The 24,734-nt window shown below is 42.4% G+C and overlaps 1 protein-coding gene across 1 annotated transcript; it reads right to left on the reverse strand.

The window, feature by feature from the left end:
- Positions 1-587: 587 nt before the first annotated feature.
- LOC140901192 (aldo-keto reductase family 1 member B1) lies at positions 588-13,046 on the reverse strand. Its single transcript, XM_073319591.2, has 10 exons — positions 12,981-13,046; positions 8,897-9,070; positions 8,050-8,166; positions 7,225-7,302; positions 6,394-6,516; positions 4,444-4,550; positions 3,558-3,618; positions 3,006-3,089; positions 1,648-1,730; positions 588-627 (listed from the first exon to the last, which is right to left on the reverse strand). The coding sequence occupies exons 1-10, from the start codon at positions 13,044-13,046 to the stop codon at positions 588-590; spliced, it is 933 nt and encodes a 310-aa protein (XP_073175692.2).
- Between the last annotated feature and the right edge of the window lie 11,688 nt (positions 13,047-24,734).

Raw genomic sequence — 24,734 nt, forward strand, 5'->3', positions numbered from 1 at the left:
ATCTCGTGAAGGCTTCTTGAAACTGAATGAGCTGTCTTATGCCTATGTATTTAGATGTCAACATATCTTCTTAGATTAAATTAGGTTTTAATGCTGGACTAGGTGACTTAATGCTAGTGCACAAGATTCTCTTACTATAGTAATGAGTCCAAATGCCATGAGCATTCTGTTAATACGGCTACAAGAACTGTTTAGTTTAATTGCTAGAAACTTGTTCACAAGGCCTGTAGGTCAATGATTATTAAGACTTGTTTACCTGTTTCATTACTAACAGCCTGTGGAATAAATTTTACTAAAGGAGAAAACATGCATTTATATTGTAAAAACAAAATCTCAGACAGCTAAAGGACTACAGTAGTTATAGTAGATGTAAGGGCAGCAAATTGGACTGTCTTCAGGCTTTATCCTTCAAGCTTTCTGTATCTCCTCTGCCAGCAGGCAGTACATAATACATTTACACTGGTGATTAAATGGTGCCATAATTGTATAGTGCACATGAACATGCTCATCAGTTCAGCTAACCAGACTAAAGGATCAGCAGAATACAATCATTCTAAGCCCTGAAGAATGTCAAGACAATGCCCGGTTTAATCTTCTCTGAAAGTATAGTCCTTGTGATTTGTGCACCTAAAGAAAGAAAGAGTGAGTTATTCTAAAGTTCTTACAGTGAACACTACAAGGGTCAGCACTGATGCAGTCTCAAGGTTAAAGAGAGGAGTTTGAAATGTGCATAATCTCTAATTATAGTGGACATTTAAAGTGTTTATCCAGCCTCCCTCACTGTCCTAACTTATACCGGATAATTCATGTTAACGCTCTGCTTTTTGTAATCAATAGAGGATTTGAGTATTCTGTCATTTAAATAGGCAGGCTTGAACTCCTGTCAGTCAAAAGGTACTTTTCCCCTGTAGATTTGTAACTGTTTCAGATTTTACATTATGATCTTGATGTCAGAAGGAATATATTTCTCAATTATTTAGCACACCTCATCTGAGGCTATCACATTTCTTTGCAGTATTAAGCCACACATATCTGATGTACAGTATGGCTGTAGTAGTCACTTCACAGATTGTTACATTGGGAAAAGAGAATAAATAGCAGAGCTAGGAATAGATTTTAAATGTCAGGGTCCAACCACTCTACAATACAGACCCTACATTAATAATTTCGGTGTAGGTAGTACATGACCTCTCTTTTCTTGACTTACTAACTTACAAGGATAAGCTGATTTAGTAGAACATTGATTTCTGAATTGTAATTTTACACTGAACATCTTTTAGTCAGATGAATAGCAAAAAAAAAAAAAAAATCACACACACACACAGAGAAATCTGAAGCCTATCTATTTTGGAGCTGTAAGTCTATTTTAATTTGCTAACACATGTTTAGCTCATAGTAGCTTGACATCTACATATTAAAAGCTATTTTAACATGATAAATCCTGTATAAATCACAATTCTGCAAAAGGGCGCAAACTGACTAGTATTCTAGTGAATGCTAGCATGGGATTTCAATGGCTTTGAATATGACATTTTGTTAGAGGTCCATTGTTCAGTTTCCTACTCACCATTTAAAAATGAGGATATGAATGTACTGTAATAAATGTGTATTTGCCATGCATTCTGCTAGATGAGAAGAGACACCCACATGCTTATGGGGCAGATTCTACATCTCCTCTTATAGCGGAGGATGGTTTCCATCTCCTCTTTAGTTATTTCAAAGTCAAACACCTTAAAAGGAGAGTGAGAGAGTCAGACACACAAAATAAGATGTACAAGAGGTAAGTTTAAGTGGCTTCCAGGTAAGGATACTGCAGAGATGAGGAAGAATGCATTATAGTTGTTTAGGTGACAGAAGGAACAAAACTTCATGAGCAAATGTTACAATGAATGCCCACATTTCTGAGTGGGCAATAAAATATATGAACCAAAATTTTAAATGTGGGGTACCTAAAGACAGGCATATAAATTAAGTTGCCTGATTTTCACAGTTTCAACTCTTAATTTAGTCAAAGGGACTTGTGATGTCTCTGCCAGTGCTCAGCACCTGTGAGTATCAGGTCACTTAATTTATATGCTGAATTATTAGTGCCATGTTCCAAATTTTGGCCTTGAATTATGAAAACCGCTCTACAATACAAAACGGCATGATTCTACCCACTAGGTTCTTATATTATAATTTAGGATGTCACTAACCAGTCAACTCACTGATCAGATCAATTTTTATTTTATTTTGCTGAAAAAGATAGTTCAGGTAGACTTTCAAATGTTTACAAATGAGGGATAATTCAGAGGAAGGAAAGATATGTTTGCATGGCCTGATCCTCCAAACCATTACTCGGGCCATCTCTCTTGTGTTCAGTGGGATATTTACTTTAGTATACGTACTGCAGTGTTTGGCCCTTCATTAGTGGTAACCACAGTGTAGCCTGTGTTAGTACTTAAGAATTGTTGTAGGTATGAGTGACTGATTTAGCTTCAGATATGTGGGTGTTACCTCAAAGAGGTGACAGCGTTAATGAGAATTCTATTTATTTTAGTTGTTTCCAAATTCTTAGTTGTTATGTGGTTATCGGAGCCTAGAAGAATCAACTGAGTATGGGGAAATCATGTACATTAAACAAAGGGATTCAGGTGTTTTGGAATGGTCTAGAATTGAACTGACATGATGCTGGAGAGAGAGAGACCATTTTTTGAAACAAAGTAGTATATGTAATCAGGCAACTCACTAATAGAATTTTAAATCAAACTGTTAGGTCACCTCTTCCAGAGGGAGGATTTGGTTTCACATTTATTTATTTGCTGGCTGTTCTAATGAAGTAAGCTGAGTGGTTGCCATTTCAAAAAAAACTTCAGCATTTACCATGTTATCATATAGTCATATCTGAGAGACCCCAGTTATTTCCTGTTCTAAATATAAGGGAAAACAGTGATATTGGTAAAGTAAAGCAGGTTTCCTGTATAAACTTGCAACAGGACCTATAAGTATCTTATCTGCAACATTACCTTAAAATTCTCCTCAATGCGATGTGGAGTGACAGACTTGGGAATTACACTCACATTTCTTTGGATGTGGAACTGGATCAGAACCTACAGCAACAAATCAGAAATGTGGCAAATTCAGAAGACAATGCCATGCCTACCTTCACATTCAATAGTGAATAAATCCCCTAGATCAAAGAGTTACCACAGGAGGAAACAATGTAGCAGAGCCACCCTAATTTTTGCACATAGTCATTTATTACTAGTATTCATGAAACCAAGATGGCAACTATTGACTGCCACTGACTGAAAAGATTGACTAATGGTGATGCATATGAAAGATGTAGCTACCCCTTTCTAGCTAATGCCCTCAATTTCACACAGTTTAGTGGTCAGTAATCTTTCCCCATCCCTTCAGTAATGCAGTCATATTAAAAACAAATATTTAAAGCAACATGCTACAAAGGAAACATAACAGGGAGCAGAATTGGGCACAACTCCTTTGTGAAAGATGTTAGCCAGCATAAGAGGATGACACTTTAGAAAGGAAAAAACTGTTGTACAATGAGTCTGTACCTGAGCTGAGGTTTTGCTATACTTAGCTGCAATTTCCCTAATCTTCCAAGAGGAAAAAGTCCTCAGACTTGGGCCAACAAAAATAAAGAGTAGACACTTTGATGGAAAAGATAATTGTGTTTTTCCACCACTAAACATCATAGGGTTCATAAGATAGTTGGTAATTTAGGAACAAAAGAATGTATGGCATACTTTAATTCACCCCATCGCATTGCTCCTTTCCCTCCAAACATCATTCTTCACATTATTTTATCATGAGTAGGCATCTGTGAATAGCTGAGTTTTGCATAGAAGTTAGATATAGCTTGTTCCAATATACTCCAATAAGATGTTCTATAGTCTAGGATTTAGCACCGAGAATTCCTTCCCTCTGACTCCCAAGAATTTCATCCTTCATGATCCCAGTTTCCCTTGTAGGTAATGGATGGAGAGTGGATGTCTCTGAGGTAGTCTAGCGGGTTTGAAGATTAGAACCAGAGACAATCTCAAGCTCATCATATGTTTGTTACAATGAATGCATGAAACTGATGTTTTCATGACAGGTGTTTGATTATGATTTTGTAATCTTTCATTAAGTTGTTAAAGAATGTTAAATAAATTTATCAGAATTCAGCTAAGAATTTTCTTCACCAGTTCACAAAATGATTGCTTGTTTTTCTATTAAAATACATAAATTCAGTTAGACTGAGTCCCACACATTAATCCAATAAGAGATTAATGGTTTCTATGTAATTGTGCAGATTTAAGAGAAATTTTGAGGTTTTGTAATCTACAATAATTTATCAATTTTCTTCATTTTTATTTCATCCAGCTATGGTAATATACAAATATTAGTTTATTGAAATCACTCCTAAAAAGAAAAACAAGATACAGAAAACATTCTTACCAAAGCCAGTTAGGAGCTCCAAGGGGACAGTATGCAGTGACAGCAATCCCTTGGGACTGGCAATACTTAACCAGCTCTTCCTGAGGAAGGTGTGGGTGGCTCTCGATCTACAAGCATGAACACTAAGTTTACGCAGAGGCAGACTGTACTACTGCTTTTCAGAGTACAGACACTGTGGTGACTTACTGAAAGATATATAATAGCACAAGCTTCTCCATAGAATATATCCCCACTAACCTCCAGAAGATAGCTTCTTTTGGAACTAGTCAATATATAGTAGAACCTTAGAGTTACAGACACCTCAGAAATGGAGGCTGTCCATAACTCTGAAATGTTAACTCTGAACAAAACATTACAGACTTCAGTCACTGGGGAGTTGGGGCTACAGGCTCAAGGTGGGGATGGGGGTCAGGGTTTCTGACCCTAGGGGCCATCAGGGCTCTTGGCAGGGGGCTCAGGGCTTCTGCTCTCTGGAAACATCGGGGCTCAGGGCTTTAGACCTGGGGGGAGCATTGGGGCTTGAGGCTTCAGTCCCACCTCTCTGTTCCTGGCTTCAGCCTCGTGGGGGGCATCAAGGATCAGAGCTTCAGTCCCACAGGAGTTGCCAGGCATCGGGACTTTAGCTATGGGGGGGAAATGCTGGGGCTGAAACTGGTGCTCCCCTCATAGCTAGAGCCCCAGCAACTCACTCAGGGCTGAAGCTGGGAATGGAGTTACAGGGCTGAAGCCCCAAGCCCCACTGCTCCCCGCAGTCTAAAGCCCTGAGCTCCGGTGCTCCCGAGGGTCAGAAGTCCCCAGCCGCCCTCCCCCACACCCTACGGCTGCAGCCCCAACTCCCCTCCCCTCCACCCAGTGGCTGAAGTCATGAGCCCCAGGGCTAAAGCCCGGAGGCAATACAGTATTTGCTGGTGTTTGGGGGGGGGTGGGGTGTTCTTTTTGTCTTTTTTTGGTCTCCGCTACTGCCTGATTGATGACTTTAGGTTTCACAGGGTGGCCAGTTGACTGGTAAGTCCATCACTCTGGTGTTCATATCTTTGAGGTTCTATTGTACTTTAAATTATCTAAAGGTACTCCTCCTGCAAGGAGTAGTTAAAGAACTGACTTGCTTTGTACTTTTAGTTTCTTGTGATCTAAAATTTCTTATTGTACACAACGTCCATCTCATTGTTGATTAAGCACAACCTTGTGCTAAGCTTGCTTCCCCTCGGTAATATGCCACAGAGTGACTGATTGGGGGCAACTAAACCAGCTTTTCACAGGTGTTCACTAATTGTGTATTTTTTATTTTTAATGCGGTTGAAATGTTCGGATTTCCATTTTGACCTTATCACCATGGAACATTTCAATTTTTTGTTTCAGAATGACTTTTTATTTCAAAAATTTTTATTTTACATTTTTATATTTTTTTATTTTTTATTTTTATATTATACCAATTACCAGATCAGTTACCAATTAGAATAACAATTACAAATGATCAGTTAGAATAGCAAAGAGTACTAGTTACCAAACCATTTAGAATACCAATTACCAAGCAAACTAACAATTAGAATACTATTTAGCAATTAGAATATCAATTTTAAAAAACAATTATCAATTTATAATATAAAATAAAAAAATTAAAATACATTAAAAATCAAAATAGAAACAATGTCTCAATTTACCTGAAACTAAATTTTTTTCAGAAATTTTATTCTGTGAGCAATTTTGAAATTTGAATTTAGTACAAAAAAAAATGTTAAATGTCTGAATTTCCCACAGGATGGAAATTCCAAGTTTTGAAAAACTCTACTTTTAGGAATCAGAGAAAAACTCATTAAATGGTCCATTCTGTCCATTAACCAATTACACCCTTCTCAAACATACACAGACACACATTCAAGTCACATCTTCTACCTGCAGCATCCTTCAGACAACTGTTCTGCCAACACTAATGAGTCTGTAAGCAGCCACCCGGTTATTCACTGGTTTGTATTTTAAATCAGGTTTGTTCAAGAGCCTCTTTATCTGTTCACAGTTAAAGTTGGAGATTCCATTGGATTTTGCCAATCCTGCATCCACCAGCTTTTCCATAGCCTAAGGATACAAGAAAATCAGACATTCTATATAACCAAGGGCTCATCTATACAGGGAAATTGACTGGCATAGCTATTCTGGAATAACTCCCCCTGTGAACACACTATTCCAGAATAAAAGTAATTTTATTCCAGAATAATTAGCCTGCTCACAAAGCTGAGTAATAATTCTGGAATAATGTCACTTTTCTTTCAGAATTATTCCAGAAAAGTTATGCAAGTCAGTTTCCCCATGTAGACATACATGGCACAAAGTGTTCGTGGTCTTATTGTTAACTTGCCTATTTTCTTTCACAAAACCAAATGATAAACCAGGTAGTTGGACCTGCCAAATACATCATGTTTTGCAGATCCCAGAGTCTAGCTGAGAAAGGGGATACACAAAAAATAGCCCACTACATCCTTCTTTTAGGAGGCAGAGACATTCTCTTTTAAGAACAGTTTTCTTTTTGTGCTTGTTATCATTAGTATCAGCCTGCAGTTTCCTTTTTATTCCTGTAAGTCACCAATAAGACTTGATTAATTTCCTGTCTGACAGAATGGAGAAAAGGACAAGATTCCCAAGTGTTCCTTCTAAATCTGGTGACTTACTATCTCATTCTCCTTTCTCCTGAAGGCTTGGCTGAGCACACACAGTTCCTGTTGCCACCCTCATCTAATAGCATTTCTGACAGAAACAAAGGGAATCTCAATTAATCAGTTAACCCACCTCCCATGTGTCCAGAAAATCTGTGTCACTTGGAATGATCATGCTGTTCTCATCTGCAGGAAACAGTTCTTCTCTGGCCTGTCATTGTAAGATAGACATAGATATCGTCCATGCTGAATTATCTATTGCGGTTTTTTGTTTGTTTTTCTTTAAATCTGCAAGTGAGTGAAGGTGGATTTATACAGGGTGTCCTGACTTGAGCTTTGAGGGGCAAAAAATTAAAGTAATTGGTTTATGAGCAGACTGGCACCATGCCAATCAGTGTGACTTGCAACTACAAGCAGAGGAAGGACAGAAGCTTATCAGTGCTTCTGTCAGCTTGTAGGAGCTCTCTGGAGGTTGACAGAACAGTCCTGCAGTAGGGAGCTGAGGACTTAGCTATCTTTCCAGTAAAGATAGAGATAGATAAGCATTCAGAACATAGACATCATCAGACAGGAATATTGTAGAATATTATAGACAGCCAAATGACTAGATATTATGAGCCAAGACACCTGGATTTGATTTGGATCAATTACTCTCTAATCCAGAAGGGCTGGAAAAAGGAAGAAAATAAGAATGACAAAAAGACTACATTACAGTGTCACAGTAGCACAGCTGCAGCATAGACATACCATAAGAATGACCTTGCAAGATAGCTACTGCCTTACCAGTCCAGGGCAGCACTACTTTCTGGAGGATCCTGGGAGTGGCACCAATACACTCTGAAGAAAGTCTACTCTTCTTTGCCTGCTTAGAAGATAACTATGGCATGACTGCTAAGAAGAGGAAATTGCCTCCCTAGGACTCTGACAGAAAGGCTTAGAAGAGTTAAAGTCACAGTACCTTGAATTCCATGGGCCAGTGCATCAGGTAGAGGTCCAAATAATCCAATTTCAGTGCAGCAAGCGTATTCTGGCATGCTCCCTTCACCATGGATTTCTCATGAAATGTGCACCATAGCTAGAGAGAGAAAACTAAGCAAGTTGACTTCACAGGCAAATGACAGTATTAAATATCCCCAGAAAGACAGGGGAATGTCACACCTACCAGAGGCAGGTCTGGGAATATTATGCCATTCATCTATAGGGGAGGTGGCATTGATGGGTATATTATTGCAGTTAATTTTGTCACTGGCAGTACACTTGACTAAATTAGGATTCTGCCAGATTAAAATATAGTAAAACATCACCAGTTAAGTCAGCAATTAAAGAAAATAATGCAAAAATGCAAGATTGGTGAAGACCCACTCACAAGTTTTCCAGTAGGTAGAAAACAATTTCTTTTTCTTACCCTTGTTGCTGCTGGGGAGAAAACCTAACATACAAGAGTTAATAAATTCAAACCTGCAGCAGGAATGAGCAAGAATATTGTAGCCATGCTTTCTTCCTCAGGGTCACTGAAAGAAGAGGCTGAGTTCCTGCTCTATTGCTGGCAAAAGAGGAGTACACAGAAAAGTGCATTCTAATCAACCATGGATTTTTAAGAGTTTCTTTTTTCCTTCCCTCCATCCCCTTTACTTGACTACTGGAATAAAGAAAACAAAATTAATAAATAGTGGATACAGTATTAAGGGGTTAATTTCCTGACTAGCTTTACTCCATGGAGCCTGCCCTTTGCATTATGTGTTCTTTGTCTCTTTTCCTCCCAGTCATCAACCTGACCCTTAGACTCAGGTGAACCAAGGCAGTACCTTACCCTTACTGACAACAAAGAGGTCCTCCCGTGTCACAACTCCCTCCTCAATTTTCTCTTGGATCGCATTCCCTATTTCATTTTCATTCTGGTACACATAGGCACAGTCAAACTGGCAGTATCCAACATCAATGGCAAACTTCACTGCCTCTCTCACTTTCCCAATGGGGGACTGAAATGAAAAGAGAAAGCCAGAAATTTAAATATCTGGAAAATATTTCCAGCTTTCCAGTGTGATAATGGTTCATCCTCCCCTAAAATCATGTAGTATTAATCCAGTAGTATTTGAGTGATCCGGATTTGATTCCCATTTTCAGTGTGCTTTATGGAACAAAACAACCAGTGACAACCTTGAGTCTTAAGCCACCTGTGATTGGCACTCACAGATTATGGTAATAGGCACCCAAGAAATACCATAGACAGGTAGGACAAGATAGATACAAGACTGTACCATGCCATATGCATCTATTTAGGGTGAAATCTGCCCAGATGGCCAATCACGTAGATCAAGAGGGTGCGCAAGAAAGGGGCAAATCTCAAGGAATGGGAGTCAAAGTAAGGTATGGTAATCATATTGCTCAACATTTGTTTGGAAAACACAATAACAGACTCCAAGATCTGTACATGGAAACTGTGCAAGAATTCTTTAGCCCATTCCCTACAACGTAAGTACATGTTCCTGGAGACATCAGACTGAGAGTGTGGAGGAAGGAAAACATGATACAAGAATTCTCCAGTCCTCCCTGGCTGAAAGTTACTGGTCATGACACTGTCTCATTCGAGGAATGCCCTCCAGGAGATTCTCCACATCCCTGTTGGAAACCTTCATTCACCTGCTTAACATTTCCTTTGCAGCCAGTCATTCTAAGAGTGAGAAATTGACAGGATAACTTTTGAAGAGCTCTGCTAAACTGACCATAGGAATCGATGTTGAGATACTTGGAATCAACACCTGGAATTAAGTTATAATTTGCCAAGACAGAAAAAGAGGAGAAACCAGTTTTAAGGTGGGGTATTGGGAAACACGAGGAAAGACATAATCACTGGAAATCCTCTTGACTCCTGGACATAAACAAATCTGCTATTGAGGAGATGGGACAGGAGGCATATGTAGATACAATGCAAAACATTATAGAAAGTGCCACTCTCTGGATAAGGCACATAGTTTAGGATTCATTATCAATATGAAACCACATAACTTTCTTGGCTGGAAAAGAACACTGAAAATTTGTTTGACAACCTTATACCAAGTCAAGTGGAAAGAGGGGAGGCATCTCAAGTAAGAACTTGCAGCAAAAGCAGAGCTACACATTCCTACATTTAATGCATTATAAGATTAACAATATAATCACTGATCACTTTTTTTAAGCACATAGTTCTGAGTCCTACTGATCAAAGGCTGCTTGCTTGGTTGGGGCGCTGGGTAATGTTGGTGGCCTGTGACATACAGGAGGTCAGATTAGATGAGCTGGTGGTCTCTTCTGGCCTTAAATTCTATTACTCTTTTTAAAAAAAACCCTACCTGGCTTCTTGCATGGGGTAGAAAAATAAGCAGGAACCAGTTATCCCTTATGGTGAATATCTACTTTTTGAATGACTCTTACAGCCTGAATTCATCTCATTTCTTGCATAAGATTCATTAATTGCAGCTCCTTCAGCAGCGTGGGAAAGCTAGCTGGCATATGTAAAAGTGGCAGCATGCCAAGATGTACCAGTCTCTTTGTGGCCCCCTGCTGGAGGCCCCTCAATCCTACCACCACCCCACCCCAGGAAGGAGCAGTAAAGGTGGGTCCCCTAGAGCTGCCTAGAGAGGCTGCCTAGAAGTAGCCAATCAGAGTCCAGCAGTCTCAAATAAAAGACGCTACAGGGGCTGAATAGGTCAGTTCATGGCTGGGGCTAGAGGGAACTTTGGCCTCAGGGAACTTGATGGGCTGTATTTGCTTAAACCCCGGAGGGTGAGAGGACCTGTGAGCTCTAGCCCTAAGGTAATGGATGGCAGTAAAGAGACCAGGTGGGAAGAGGCCCAGGGAATTAATTAAAGGAGGCAGGGGTATGTGACTGCTGTTTATAGGGTCCTTGGGTTTGGACCTGGAGTATTTGGTGGGCCCAGGTCCTGCCAGTGGCAAAGTGGTGTAAGCCCTAATAAAGGGCTGGATTAAAAAGGACCTGAAGACATGGTTGAAGACCTTGGTGGGGGCTTACTGTTGAACTCTTTGCTACTCTGGAGGGGGTTCATCCATTTGACTGTGGTACTTGGCCAGAGAGCTGAGCCACTGAAGATCTGCCTAGCAAGGTCAGCAATCTACAAAGGGTGCCAGGAGCAGGGGGGAAAAGAGACTGAAGTGCCACACCAGCTGACAAGAAGCAGTCAGGAGGTGAGTGCCCTTGTCCCAGTCAGTCACTATACAATGGGGTTCTCAAACTGGAGTTTGGGACCACTTGGGGGGTTGTGAGCTGTCAACCTCCACCCCAAACCCTGCTTTGCCTCCAGCATTTTTAATGGTGATAAATATTAGTGTTTTTCATTTATAAGGGGGAGTTGCACTCAGAGGCTTGGTATGTGAAAGGGGTCACCAGTACAAAAGTTTGAGAACCACTGCTATACAATATGCTGTACAGGATCTAGGATCTGCTGTACTAAAGTGCAGTGTGGAAGACAAAGCTTTTTGTGAAGAAGCAAAACGTGTGATCCTTCTCATTGTGTTAGCTGGTGGAGCAATGCGGGAGACAGGATTGGCAATTTGTTCCCTGGTTACACAACTCTGCAATGAGACATTCAGAGAATAATCCCTTGTATTATATTACATTGTGTACCTGCATTACAACAGGATCTTTCTTTACATAATCACGCTGTACTCAAATTGAAACTCCTCTGCTCAGTAAGTACAAAGAGATACAGTTGAGGTTGCTGTGGGAACATTAATACTGAATAATCTTGACAAAATAACCCTAGTGATTTGTGTGGAAATAAACATTGAATTTTTCATTGCATTTAGATAGGGGCTTCTTACATCCAAAAAGCTTTCCAGTCAGCCTGACCCACTTATCAGGTTCATTCGAAGATTTCAACGAAGAATGAGGAGTACTTGTGGCACCTGAGAGACTGACTAATTTATTTGGGCACAAGCTTTTGTGGGCTAAAACCCACTTCATCGGATATGCCACAAGTACTCCTCATTCTCTTTGATAGAGACTAACACAGCTACCACTCAAACCTGTCAAAGATTTCACAAATCATCACTGATAAAGCATGTTACAATCCCATGCTTGCAATAATGAGTTAAGGGGGTCTATCCTGAGAGATACTGGGCATGCACAATTAGCACTGGAGTCAAGGGGAGCTGAAGGCACTTAACACCTTTTGTGATTAGACCCACACAGAGGTGGGCAATTAAAGTATAAACATAAGTACAACTCTTTTGACACACATTCTTTCTATATTTTTCCCCTTCAGGCACTGCTCATTCTCAATGTAACATTTTACAGAGGTTTAATAAAACATGGGGCTGAACATCTTTTATCTTCTAATGTTGCAGTTTTTTGTGAGATTTGTCCATTTTGCCTACTTCTTGGAAATTAACTTAAATAGGCTCTTAAAAACCTTCTCCTGCACCCCAAAGCAGCAATGTGAGATACTACAGTTCCTTTTTGTTTGGAAAGTACCATGCAGAAATAGGGTGCTTTATAAATCAACATCCAAATAGTTTGTACAAAGTTCCATTTGTAAATCCAGTTTGATTTTTAATTACAGTAGATTCTTAGAATTAATTTAACAGATTAACATGGAATAGTAAAAAAAATCACATTAAGCAGTTTTCAGGGGCATCCAAAGGCAAATCTCCACATAAACCACCACACATTCACTCTCAAAAGATTTGACAAGTACTTAAAGCTGTAACTGAACAGTCACACCTGCAGAATTTCAAGAGACCATAAGCTCCAGGTAGGAGTTGCATTCTCTTGGTGAGACAGCTGCAACAGGCTTGATGACCTGTAGCAGTTTCATTGCATCATGCTTAGAACAAGGCTAGTTTGTAACCTTTTATGTGTACGGTGCCGGAGTAGTTGGGTCTCATCATTACCTGCCAGTTTCCTAGTCCCAGGATAAGCATCTTTGCTTTTGTGCTCGGTTCCACGTAGGTTGTCATGGCTTGTCTGTTCTAATTCCCTTTGGAATGCAACACAGTAAAAGAATGGGCAATACCCTGGCAAAAGCCTTAAATAGGTTCTTGTTCCACCCACTTTCTGGTGATTGGCTACAGATAGGAGTGGGAAGGGAGAATGAAGGCGAGACGCCTCAGAAGGTGGAGGTTTTGCTTTGTGCCTCTTCCCTCTTCTCTTTGTAATTCTACAGGGCTTCATAATTCTCCAATCTGCAAGTGTGCAGTAGGCTTTGTACGTGTCCTTATATGATTTGAATTTTTTGAGTGTTAATAAGCAAGCGGGGAAAAGGAGATCCAGTGGATATAGTGTGTTTGGTGATGGACCTTGTCAAAGGTTTTCTGAAAGTCAAAGTCTCTTAAGCAAAGTAAGCAGTAATGGGATAAGAGGGAAGGTCTTGTTATGGATCATTAACTGACAGGAAACAAAGGGTAGGAATAAATGTTCCATTTTCACAATGGAGAGAGGTAAATAGCAGGGTCCCCCAAGAATCGGCACTGAGACCACTGTTGTTCAACATATTCATAAACAATCTGGAAAGGGGATAAACAGTGAGGTGGGAAAGCTGTAAATGATAAATTACTCAAGATTGTGAAGTCCAAAGCTGACTGAAGAGTTACAAAGGGATCTCACAAAAGTGGGTGACTAGGCACAATGCAAAATATAATCCCAACTATACATTCAAAACTATGAGGTTTAAAGAAGCTCATACTAATCAAGAAAGATTTTGGAGTTGTTGTGGATAATTCTTTGAAAACACCAGCTCACTGTACAGTGGCAGTCAAACAGAATTTTAGGAACCATTAGGCAAGGGATAGATAAGACAGAAAATATCACAATGCCACTATATAAAACCATGGTATACCCACACCTTAAATATTGCATACAGTTCTGTCTTCCCATCTCCAGGAAAAAAAAATTAGAGTTGGGGGAAAAAGTAGAATGGCAACAAAAATGATTAGGGGTATGGAACAGCTACCATATGAAGAGAGAGTAAGAAGACTGGGACTCTTCATCTTTAGAAAAGAGAAGACTAAGAGGGGGATATCATGAATGCTATGGAGAAAGTGTTGTTTATCCCTTTACAACACAAGAATGAGGGGTGACCTAACGAAATTTATAGGCACCAGGTTTAAAACAAACCAGAGGAAATACTACACACAGTCAACTTGTGGAACTCATTGCCAGGGGATTTTGTGAATACTAAAAGTATAACTGGGTTCAAAAAAGAATTAGATAAGCTCATTGAGAAGAGGTCCATCAATGGCTATTAGCCAAGATGGTCAAGGATTCAACCCCATGCTTTGGTTATTCCTAAACCTCTGACTCCTGCTAGCTATGGCTGGGCAAAGGGGGTTGGCTCACTCGATAATTCTGTTCATTCCCTCTGAAGCATCTGGCACTGGTCACTGTTAGACAGAATATCAGGCTAGATGGACTACTGGTCAGACCCAGTATAGCCATTCTTATGTTCTTCTTAGTTGCACAAAACTTGAGTCAAGAGTTTAAAGCTAGAAGGAACCACCAGATCACCTGGTCTGACTGCCTGTATGGCACAGGCCACAAACATCATCTAGTACTCTCACACCAAACCTGGAAACCAAAATTAGACTTAAGTATTATAGCCCACAGGAGACTAAATTTGTTATGAGAATAGAAGAATAGGAGGGACTGTGCTGCCTAAGGCCCCTGTAATGGCAAGGAAATGATTAAGTGAGAGATGCCCAGATAATCCCAGCAAGTGACCCACTCCCCATGCTGTAGAGGAAGGCAAAAATCCCCAAGGTCACTGCCAATATGACCTGGGGGGAAATTCCAACCTGACCCCATATAATGCAATCAGTTAGGTTCTGAGCATGTGAACAAAAACCAGCCAACTGAGCATGTGAGAGAGTTTGCTCAGTGCTGCCTCAAATCATAGGACACTATACAGAGTGGGCCACTCTACAGCCAGGGCCATCTCTGATGGCTCAGAGGAAAGAGAGAGAATACATTGAAGGGAGGGAAGGGAATCCCTTCCTAACCCCTGCGGGTGACTGGCAAAGCATAATCGTTAGGAACATAAGACATAAACGGGAAGAGTCCCTAGGGCTGCTGAGCCCTGTCCCCCACCATCACATGTAACCCATCGTACAATCCCACACACATTTATCCAGTTTTCTCTCAAAACAAATAAAGTTGTTTGTCACCACAATTGCTGTTGGGAAGCTGTTCCAGAACCTCACATCTCAGATGGTTAGAAACCTTCAGAGGAGGAGTTCCAGCCTGAATTTGGTCTTGTGCCAACATTTTCCTTTAGCTTAAATAGCTCTTCCCCCTCCCTGGTGTTTAGAGCAATCATATACTCTGTCAGCCGCCTTTTTGGTAGGCTACACAAGCCAAGCTCTTCCAGATTCCTCTCATAAGATAGGCCCTCCATACCCCGATCATCCTAGTAGCTCTTCTCTGTACCTTTGCAGTTTGAATTCATCTTTCTTGAACATGGGTGACCAGACTTGCACAAGTATTCCAAATGAGGTCTGTCTTGTGCCTTGTACAATGGCATTAATACTTCTCTAGCTCTGCTAGAAATGCCCTGCCTGATGCATCCTGGAATTGCCTTTGCCTTCTTTGCGCATCACATTAATGGTTCATAGTCATCTTGTGAGTGACCAACGCAACCAGGTCTCTCATCTTCTGTTGCTTCCAACTGACAAGCCTCCGGCTTAAAGCAGAAACTCTTATTATTCGATCCTAGGCGCATGACCTGACACTTGTTCTGCTGAATTTCATCTCCAGTTTCATCCAGATTCCTATATAATATTAAGATCCTTTTCTGTATTGATGATAGTTGCATCCCGATTTTGTATTATCAGCAAATTTCATTAGTACACTCCTACTTTTTGTACCAAGGTCATTAATCAAAATGCTTAATAAGATTGGTCCCAGGACGGATCCTTAAGGAACTCCAGTAGGAATCTCCCTCTTGTTCGATATTTCAGCACAATCCATTGCCATCTCCCCTTTAGCCAGTTGCTTACAATGCTTGTCCTAATCCCCAACTTCTCTAATTTAACTCAGTTTCCCACATGCTACCATGTCAAATGCTTTACTGAAGTTCAAGTATATTAAATCTACTGCATTTCCCTTGTCTAAAAAAATCAATTTATTTTCTCAAAGCAATCAGATTAGTCCGGCATGATCTCCTTTGGGAGATCCTTATTGCGTTATTTCCCCTTTCCCAGTTACCTTCTCTTCCTCGGCACTTTCCAGCCCTCTTGCCCCCCCCCCCCTCACTTCTCCACTCTTCCACAAGGAATTACTATACTGGGGTAGCAAACTTACTGACCCTTCAAGCCACATACAACAATCTTCAGAAGTTTGAGAACCAGGGCACTCCTGCCGGGTCCCAGGGCTTAAGCCCTGAGCTGTGGCAGGCATCTCCTGCAGGGCTGAAGCCTCAAGACACCCCTCCCGACTGGGCAGAAGCCAGATTTTTACCAGGGTTTACTGGCCCCGCTCGGTCACATGGTGCTGCTGGGTCCCCTCCCTGTGTGGCAGCTGCTGGAGCCAGCAAGCTGGGAGCTGTGGCCATAAGGAGAGGCAACTAGAATGACCAGACAGCAAGTGTGAGAAATCGGGACAGGGGTGGGGGGGTAATAGGAGCCTATATAAGAAAAAGACCCAAAAATCGGGACTGTCCCTATAAAATTGGGACATCTGGTCATCCTAGAGCAGTGGTGAGGTGAAGCCGGTTCCCACCGGTTTGCTAGAACCAGTTGTTAAATTTAGAAGCCCTTTTAGAATCAGTTGTTCCGTGAGGGACAACCGGCTCTAAAAGAGCTTCTAAATTTAACCGATCAAAAGTGATGCCTTAGGCACCGACTCCATGGGTTCTCCAGGGCTGGAGCACCCAAGGGGAAAATTTGGTGGGTGCAGAGCACCCACCGGCAGCTCCCCCCCCCCCCCCCAGCCCTAGCTCACCTCCACAGAGTGATGTGGTGCTTTCAGGGGCAGATGCGGAGCGGAGGTGAGCTAGGGCCAGGAGCACCCAGCCCTGGAGCACCCACGGAGTTGGCGCCTAAGGCACCACTTTTGATGTGATCAGTGGGGGGGGGGGGGAGCGGCCGCTCCCCCTGCTCCCCTCCTAGCTACGTTCCCCTGCCCCTAGGAGCCAGAGGGGCCTGCCAGATGCTTCCTTGGAGCTGCCCCAGGTAAGCACCTCCGGGACTCCCCACCTCACCCCCCAGCAGGTCTCTTTGGCTCTTAGGGGTGGGGTGGGCACCCAGTACGGTGGCCCACAAGACCCTCCTGCCCGGTTCTTGGGGCGGACGGGGGGGTGGGGGGGGTGGATGTGGCAGGGGTCCTGGGGGGGGGCATCAAGGAACACGGGGGATTGGATGGGGCAGGAGTCCTGGGGGGCGGGGGTGGGCCATGACCCCTTCATGGGGTGTGGAGAGAACCAGTTGTTAAGATTTTGGCAGCTCATCACTGCCCTAGAAGCAACAGCTGGGAGCTGCAGGGAGAGCCGCTGAGGGTAAAAGGGAGGCTGTGCTTGGGGGCATGAGTCAAGCTTGGGGGGGGAGGGGGGACAAACCTTTCAATTGTGCCCCACCACCACCACCACCAGCAGCAGCAGCAGGCACCAGTGGTCTCTGGCAGAAGCCCCTAGCCCCATCATCCCACCACAGGGAAGAAGCCCTAAGGTTCCACCCCCTCTGGTAGGTGAAGAATGGGAGGCATGGGGGGCTCTGCAAGCCGCACTTTAACTGTTAAAGAGCTGCATGCGGCTCATGAGCTGCAGTTTGGCTCCCCCTGTACTATACAGTAGAACCTCAGAGCTATGCACACCAGCATTACAAACTGACAAGTCAACCACCTGTAACTCCCAAGGAGATGACATAGATTCCTGGGACTCTGTCTGTGGGCAGCTCAGGGAGAGGCACACTGTCCCTGGTAGGGTGGGGAAGCCAAGGCAGACTCAGAGTCTGCCCAGCAACCAATAGGGAGTGAGAGGCCCTCCCAGGGAGAAGCCATTTGGGAGTCAGTCTGGAGCCAGCCAGGAAAAGGGCAGGACTGGCTGTGTAGGGAGCTGGGGAGTCCCAGGCCTGCATGTAGGGTTCCCCCTGAGAACAGGCCTCTAGGGACCTGACAGCAGATCCCTCCGCAGGGTTTTTTCCTTCCCCACTGATGATTCCCAATTTGTAGCATTTGCTGGGAAACTTCCCAGCCAGGCTGAGTTCGCCCTCCAGCTCCCTAGGTGAGACCAGCCACCACATGGTCAGCTCTGCTCTGTCTGCTAGTCCAGGGAAGCTGCCTGCTGAGTGTGTGACTGGAGGCTGGGCTAGGAGGCTACCGTTTGGTTCTTAGTGTAGTTGTGTAATCTACACCTTGAGCCCTGCACCCCTTTGTGGTGAGGGGAAATCCTGGGACCCACGCAGCCTGATTCCTGCCTGAGGAGGATCCCTGCCAGCAGAGAGTGGCCCCTCTGCAGTGACTGAGGAGTCAAGAGTTATCTTTCGAACCTGAGGATCATTCATGGAGTTTGTGAGTGCACCATTGTTTAGTTAGTTAGTCAGGGAATTTGTTCTGGGGACCCCCTACTCCTGAACTGTGTCCTCAAGCCAGGGAGTAAGGGTTTGAGGATTTTATAACCTGCTGCATATTACGCCTGTGGATGGATTTATCGCCTTCTCCCACTTAAAGAAAAGGAGTACTCGTGGCACCTTAGAGACTAACCAATTTATTTGAGCATGAGCTTTGAGCATGAGCTCCCACTTGTGAGTCCTTTGGGCTGTGCTGAACCCAGTCAGCCACGCTGCTAAACCACTGCAGAGAAGAATTTTGTGGTTATAGGTCATCAAGGGCCCCAGCAAAGTATGCATACCAACGGGACCCTAATTTTACATTTTGCTACATCAAGTCACGGGTATTTGCAGTGTGGGCACTGGTGACCCTAAAAATAGTGTTTTACCCTGTTATGTTGTATTTTTCTCCTGTTTAATATCATTATTGTGTTTATTTCTTGGAAGTCTCCAACTATCTGGCAAGTAAGTGGGGATTAGTCTGTAGTTAGAATTTTCCGCCCAAGCTGCCCTGGTGACCCTGCCAGGAAGGAGTAAGGGGGGTGGAGGCACCGCCAAATAATTTCATAGGAAAAAAAGAAAGAAGATACACCCCACTGAGTGGGTGGTGGGATCCAAAAAAACCCAGACCTGTCCATCAAAACCTGTAAGCGGTTTGGCATTAAAGAAGGTAACCAGGTAGAGAGGGGGCGCTATACACACACCATTTGGAACAGAAAATACACAATCGGGCAGCAGCAGAGGCAGAAAAAAAAGCAAATACAGTACAGAACTGTGTTAAACATAAACTACTGAAAAAAGAGAGAATTTTAAAAAGAAAAAGATTTGACAAGGTAAGGAAACAATTTGTGTTTTTCATTTAAATTGAGATGCTTTAAAGCAGTATTTTTCATCTGCATAATAAAGGTTCAAAGCTGTATTAAATCAATGTTCAGTTGTAAATTTTTGAAAGAACAACCATAACATTTTGTTCAGAGTTACGAACAGCCTCCTTTTCAAGGTGATCATAACTCTGAGGTTCTACTGTATTAGGAATAGAGTTTAGCAAACAATTGATTTTTTTAGTTCAGGGCCTTAACCAAAAAATCTGAAAGAAAATTCTGGTTTGATTAGAATGGAAAACACATTTTTCAAAAAATTTCTTCAAATCAAAAATTCAAATTTTGTATTGACGAAAATATTTTAAGTCCATTCAGTTTTTGATTCATTTTGAGTTCACCAAAATGCTTTCCCTCCAAGCAACATGATTTTGTTTAGTTTTTCTTTGAATTAGGCAGTTTGAGGTGTGCACCCTTTCTGTGTGTGTGCATTTTTAAAAAAAAGTCAACTTTTTGATTTGAAACACTTTTATTTAAAATAAAATGTTTCAAATGAGAGAGAATTTTCAACTGAAACCATTCACTGAATTTGACCTGGATTCAACAAATAGTTTTGGGCCCCGAAAAATTCATTTTTCAATGAAAAACTAATTCATCAAAAAACTTCACCTAGCTCTCTCTACTTAAGAATATCTTACTCCCAAGAACCTCACCCATGTGTCCCCCAAATATATTACAGTACGAAAAACAAATACAAAATGATTTGCCCTGCTGGAGAATATAGATCCATCTTTAAGAATTTTTTGAAAAAAATTCTTACTATTGCCAGCACCAATTCAGACTCTCAGCTGTTAGCAACGTTGGAAGCCATATCGTAACCCACCTGTCAGCTGCCACCATCACCATGTTAAACAAGGAAGGAGAGAATTTGGTGCTCTTTAACTTCCTGTCTGCATATAGTAACATAATATTAATCTGATGCAGATATGACTCGCACTTTGAGAGGATCAAATGCCTTCTCTATACTCATTGTGGTGGATCTACGAGCGCTTTTTTATTTGTCCTGAGTCTTTGTTTGATTTATAATGGAAGAGAACAGCCAGATTTACAAGAGTATGTTCTGATAAACAAAGATTTATCAAGGTATTTTCCCTGTTAATCCATGACTGGTGTTCAGAAAATATGTATGCTGTGAATATTAGTTGTTTTTTCTTTTTGCCTCTCAGCAGAGATGAATCCAGATTCAGTGGTTCACTCTGAAACTGTCCTGGGAGGAATAAGATATTGAGTTTGCAGGAAGTGGCAGAAACCAAGAAACATTGCTACCAAGGCTGTAAATGGCAGTTTAGAGTCACAGACTCATGTCGTGCTCAGGGCTTAAGTAAATGTGTTTGCTATTCTGGTATGCAGTATTATCCACTCTGAGAGCTCTCATGGGGATTGATGTCCCTCAGCCTACCATCCGCACTATTTGAGTTTGGATGCTTCTGTCCACGGGGAAGAGATACATTGCTCTCCTCATTAAAATCCTGGGACCTTTGCGAGGCAACAGATTTGGTGAGGTTTAAGGTGTCCCTGATACGTCTCTGAAAGGATCCAAAACAGGTAAATCCAGGATAGTTTGGATGCTGACAGCAGTTGAGAGGCTGTGTGTCATCCTCTCAAAATCACCCGTTGACTTTTCACAGAGCTGCATGAAGACTTCTGGGGTGAGCATGTATTGCTGGATTTGCTGTGATTCAGTGGGGCTAAGGACAATCCTCTTTGATTCATAGACTGTGTGTATTGTCTACTCCATCTCTGAGCCAAGGACAGCATGGCCCTCCTCCTTTCCCTCCTGTACCTCAGAGGAACAAATGTAGCATAACAGTGCTGTGCTTCAGCCAGTAGCTAATGTGCCAATAAGCTAATGTGCACTTCCCAGTTTAGTGGCTAGCCCCTTAATGATTGCCTGGCTCTGTCCTTTGGAAGCATTCACTTTCTCTCTACTGAAGTGCTCCAGGGAATTTGTTTCAAATATCCCCTAAGCAACCAAACATATGCTGAGACCCAATCAGTGCACACAGCAGGCCATTCTCACCCCGAAAGCCTTAGCAAGTGCTGGCATTCAACTTTATTCTAAAACCAATTACCTCAAAGAGACCTTAAAAAGAGATTTCTGAAGTTCCTAATTTGTTGTTAAAAATTATGGGTTTTGACTGGACATTCTGTGGAGTCTGTGCTTATTATGAAGAAATTTACCTCAATCTTTCTAAAGACTGATTGAGGTGCCAAACTTAATATGGTATCAAAAATTCCTGTGTCACATTGGGTCCTCTGAGGAGTCTGTGCATTTTAATTCCTTTTCTGAAAAAGCTTTACATCAGAATCTCTTCTGAAGCCTGTTTTGAGGCTCCTATTTGAATACGTTGGAAATGCAGCAGGCTTCTCCATTGGGCTCACGGGCAAGAAATGTGCCATCAAACAAAGAAAATGGTCTTGTACAAGAGGCCAGGACTGTCTTTTCAGCAAGGCACTGCACAGCTGCAGCTTTGATTCAGAGAAGGTCTTGATGAAGAGCCAAGTCCCTCTTAGCCAGTCAGATTGCTTTAGGAATGGAATTTGGAGAGCACCATCTTCTCTGGCCCTGAAAGGACAGAGGGGCGAGTTCTGACATTCAGCCTGGGGAAGGAATGGCTTAACTAAGGCCAGGATAAGAATCATCTCACCTTGAAGAGGGGTGTTTCTTACTGATCTCCCTATGAAGAGCAGCCCAAAAAGGGAGAGCTACAGGAAGGCTCCAAAGAACCCAGTTAAGGGCCAGAGAGAGCCTCACTTCACAGGGTCAGAAGGACAATAACTACAGTTGAGAGCCACCAGCCCAGCACATATCATCCTTAAAGACTTTAGAATCCCTGATACGGTTCTTCTGCAGAAATATGTGGGGCCACAGGCAGTAGAACCCATCTAGACCCAAGGAGTTCTTGTGATCAGTAGTTATTATGCATATTGTTAAGTGTTATGCCCTAATGTTGTTCACCGAGTTCGGTGGTGTTTAGTGTAAACAGTCTCATTAACCAATGTCTTTTCACTGAGTGTAAAGGTCCTGTTTAATGTCTCATCTGTGCATCATTCTTGGGTGAATGATCACAAGGCAAATCACTTAACAAGTCTGACTCTGTTTAATTTCAGAATCAGTTTAATTTATTAATCACCAAAAAAGAAGAAACTCTACAAAATATTTTTCTCATTAATAAATTAAAGTTGATAGTGTGATTTTTGGGAGGGATTTTTTTTTTTTTACTGGCCAAACTTCAGCCTGAAATGGACATTAATGTCCAAGTGATATTAAGCTGCTATAACGTATTTATGAGTTACCCAATACTGACTCCATTAATGCCAAAATAACTCTTTCCTGTTTCCTTTAATGTTTCTTGGAACTGAAGAACATCTGAGGGTGAGGATCTCAGCCAGAGATCAAGCAATGGAATTAACACGGTTTGCTGTTTCTACCTCAGCACTTCTTTTCAGTGAGACTCAGAAATCTCAAGAGCAAGAGAGGGAAGAGAGGTTACCAGTGCCAGCAGTAAGTCTTCTATAACTCTGCTTTTGGCCTTTTCTGTTTGTTTTTCTTGAAGGTCTTGCTGTCTGTGAATGGCTGCATTCCTTGGTCTAGGCGAGAGCATGAATATATTTCTGCCTCATGCAGTGTGTGAAAATTCCTTTCCCCCTAAGAGAGAGCCTCAAGGAGACATCCTGTAACTTCCTGCAGAGGTATGGTTTTGTGGCTTTATTCCACACAAATCATGCTATTAGTCCAATTCATATCAATGACGGCTGTTTTAGATCGTCCTCAAATGTTACTAATCAAACACATTCCCATTGTATCTCACATTGAAAAAGATGCACGCTATCTGTCCTTTCTGCTGACCCTGTGACCCTGCCATGCAGCAAAAACGGTTTCACTTCTGCATCTATGCTTCCTGGGTTTAGCAGGGCTGTGAATGCCAGAAATGCAGCACAATCAGATCCTGATATGAGAGAATATATTCTATCAATCAAAGGAGACACCAGCTACTTAAGCAGTAGTGTTGACAGGCTCCCTTATTGGCAGAGGTGAAAGTAAGCTGGTACGGCATATCAGCAAGAGCCGGTAAGCTGTGCTGGACCGGACCAGCTTCCCCAGACTGGCAATTTAAAGGGCCTGGGGCTCCCTGCAGTGGCCAGAGCCCCGGGCCCTTTAAATTGCCACCCAAGCCCTGCTGCCGGAGCCCTGGGGTAGTGGCGGCAGGGCTCCAGTGGTGATTTAAAGGGCCGGGGCTCCCAGCTGCTACCACAGTGGAGCCCCAGGCCCTTTAAATCTCCGAGCCCTGGGTTAGTGGCAGCAGCCGGGAGCCCCTGAGACTCCCGGCGATTTAAAGGGCCCAGAGCCCTGCTGGGGTAGTGGCAGCTGGAGCCCTGGGCCCCTTAAATCGCTCCTGAACCCTGGGGCTCCAAGCTGCCTCTGCAGCTGGTAGCTCTGGGGGTGATTTAAAGGGCTAGCGCAGCTGGAGCTCGGGGGGCCTTTAAAGGCCCCACCTCTTCTGGTTGAGGCCACGCCCCCTGCTCAGGACTCCGGTGTACCGGTAAGTCCTTTAAGTTACTTTCACTCCTGCTTATTGGTGAAAGTGATGATGTCCATAATCCAAAGAAGAGGCTCCATTGCAGGAAAAGTAGGTGAAGTGCATTCTTTGAGGTTTTTTGAGGGTAAATTGATCAATGCCTATGAGGTGCTCCGATACCAACGTGATGGCAGCCATATAAGTAACTAATGGCATAGTTGTGGACAAACTAATATCTTGTTTGCAAGGAAAAAATAAGTACATTGTTATGTGGACTCCATTTTATACCTAGGCAGTGAAGAATGTCATTAATGCTGTTTGTCCTAGTATTTAGCAAGTCTATTATCTTTGTACATTAGTTTACATACAGTGTTGCGTACAACCACCTTACAGTATGACCCTTTTGATAAATAGGCAAAGATGGCGGCATTACAGAGAGATTTTAGAAAAACTGTCCTTAGATATTCAGCCTTGGAGAAAGAACAGATTTGGTGACATTCTATTTTGTTCTTTAATTCTTAAAGACTTGACATATTTTTCACCACCCTGAGCTAGTCTGGAAATCCGGGAACAATAAATGCTTGACTCTTAAGTTTGACTCTATTGATCTCCTCCTTATCCACACTCCCTGTTCTCTAACAGTAAATATTTATATCCTAAAACATACTCCAGAAAACTAAGTCCAACTTCCTTCTTGAAGAATTAGCCTATGA

This window comes from Lepidochelys kempii, chromosome 1, assembly GCF_965140285.1.
Source record: "Lepidochelys kempii isolate rLepKem1 chromosome 1, rLepKem1.hap1, whole genome shotgun sequence".
NCBI lineage: Eukaryota > Metazoa > Chordata > Testudines > Cheloniidae > Lepidochelys > Lepidochelys kempii.

Bases quoted from the DNA above. Each gene is read 5' to 3' on its own strand.
- LOC140901192 (XM_073319591.2), bottom strand. From the start codon at position 13,046: ATGACAACCTACGTGGAACCGAGCACAAAAGCAAAGATGCTTATCCTG. The intron at 3,619-4,443 runs GTAAGAATGTTT...CCCAAGTCTGAG, and splicing joins GGAGCTCCTAACTGGCTTTG to GACTTTTTCCTCTTGGAAGA. The intron at 1,731-3,005 runs GTAATGTTGCAG...TCTCCTTTTAAG, and splicing joins GCATTGAGGAGAATTTTAAG to GTGTTTGACTTTGAAATAAC.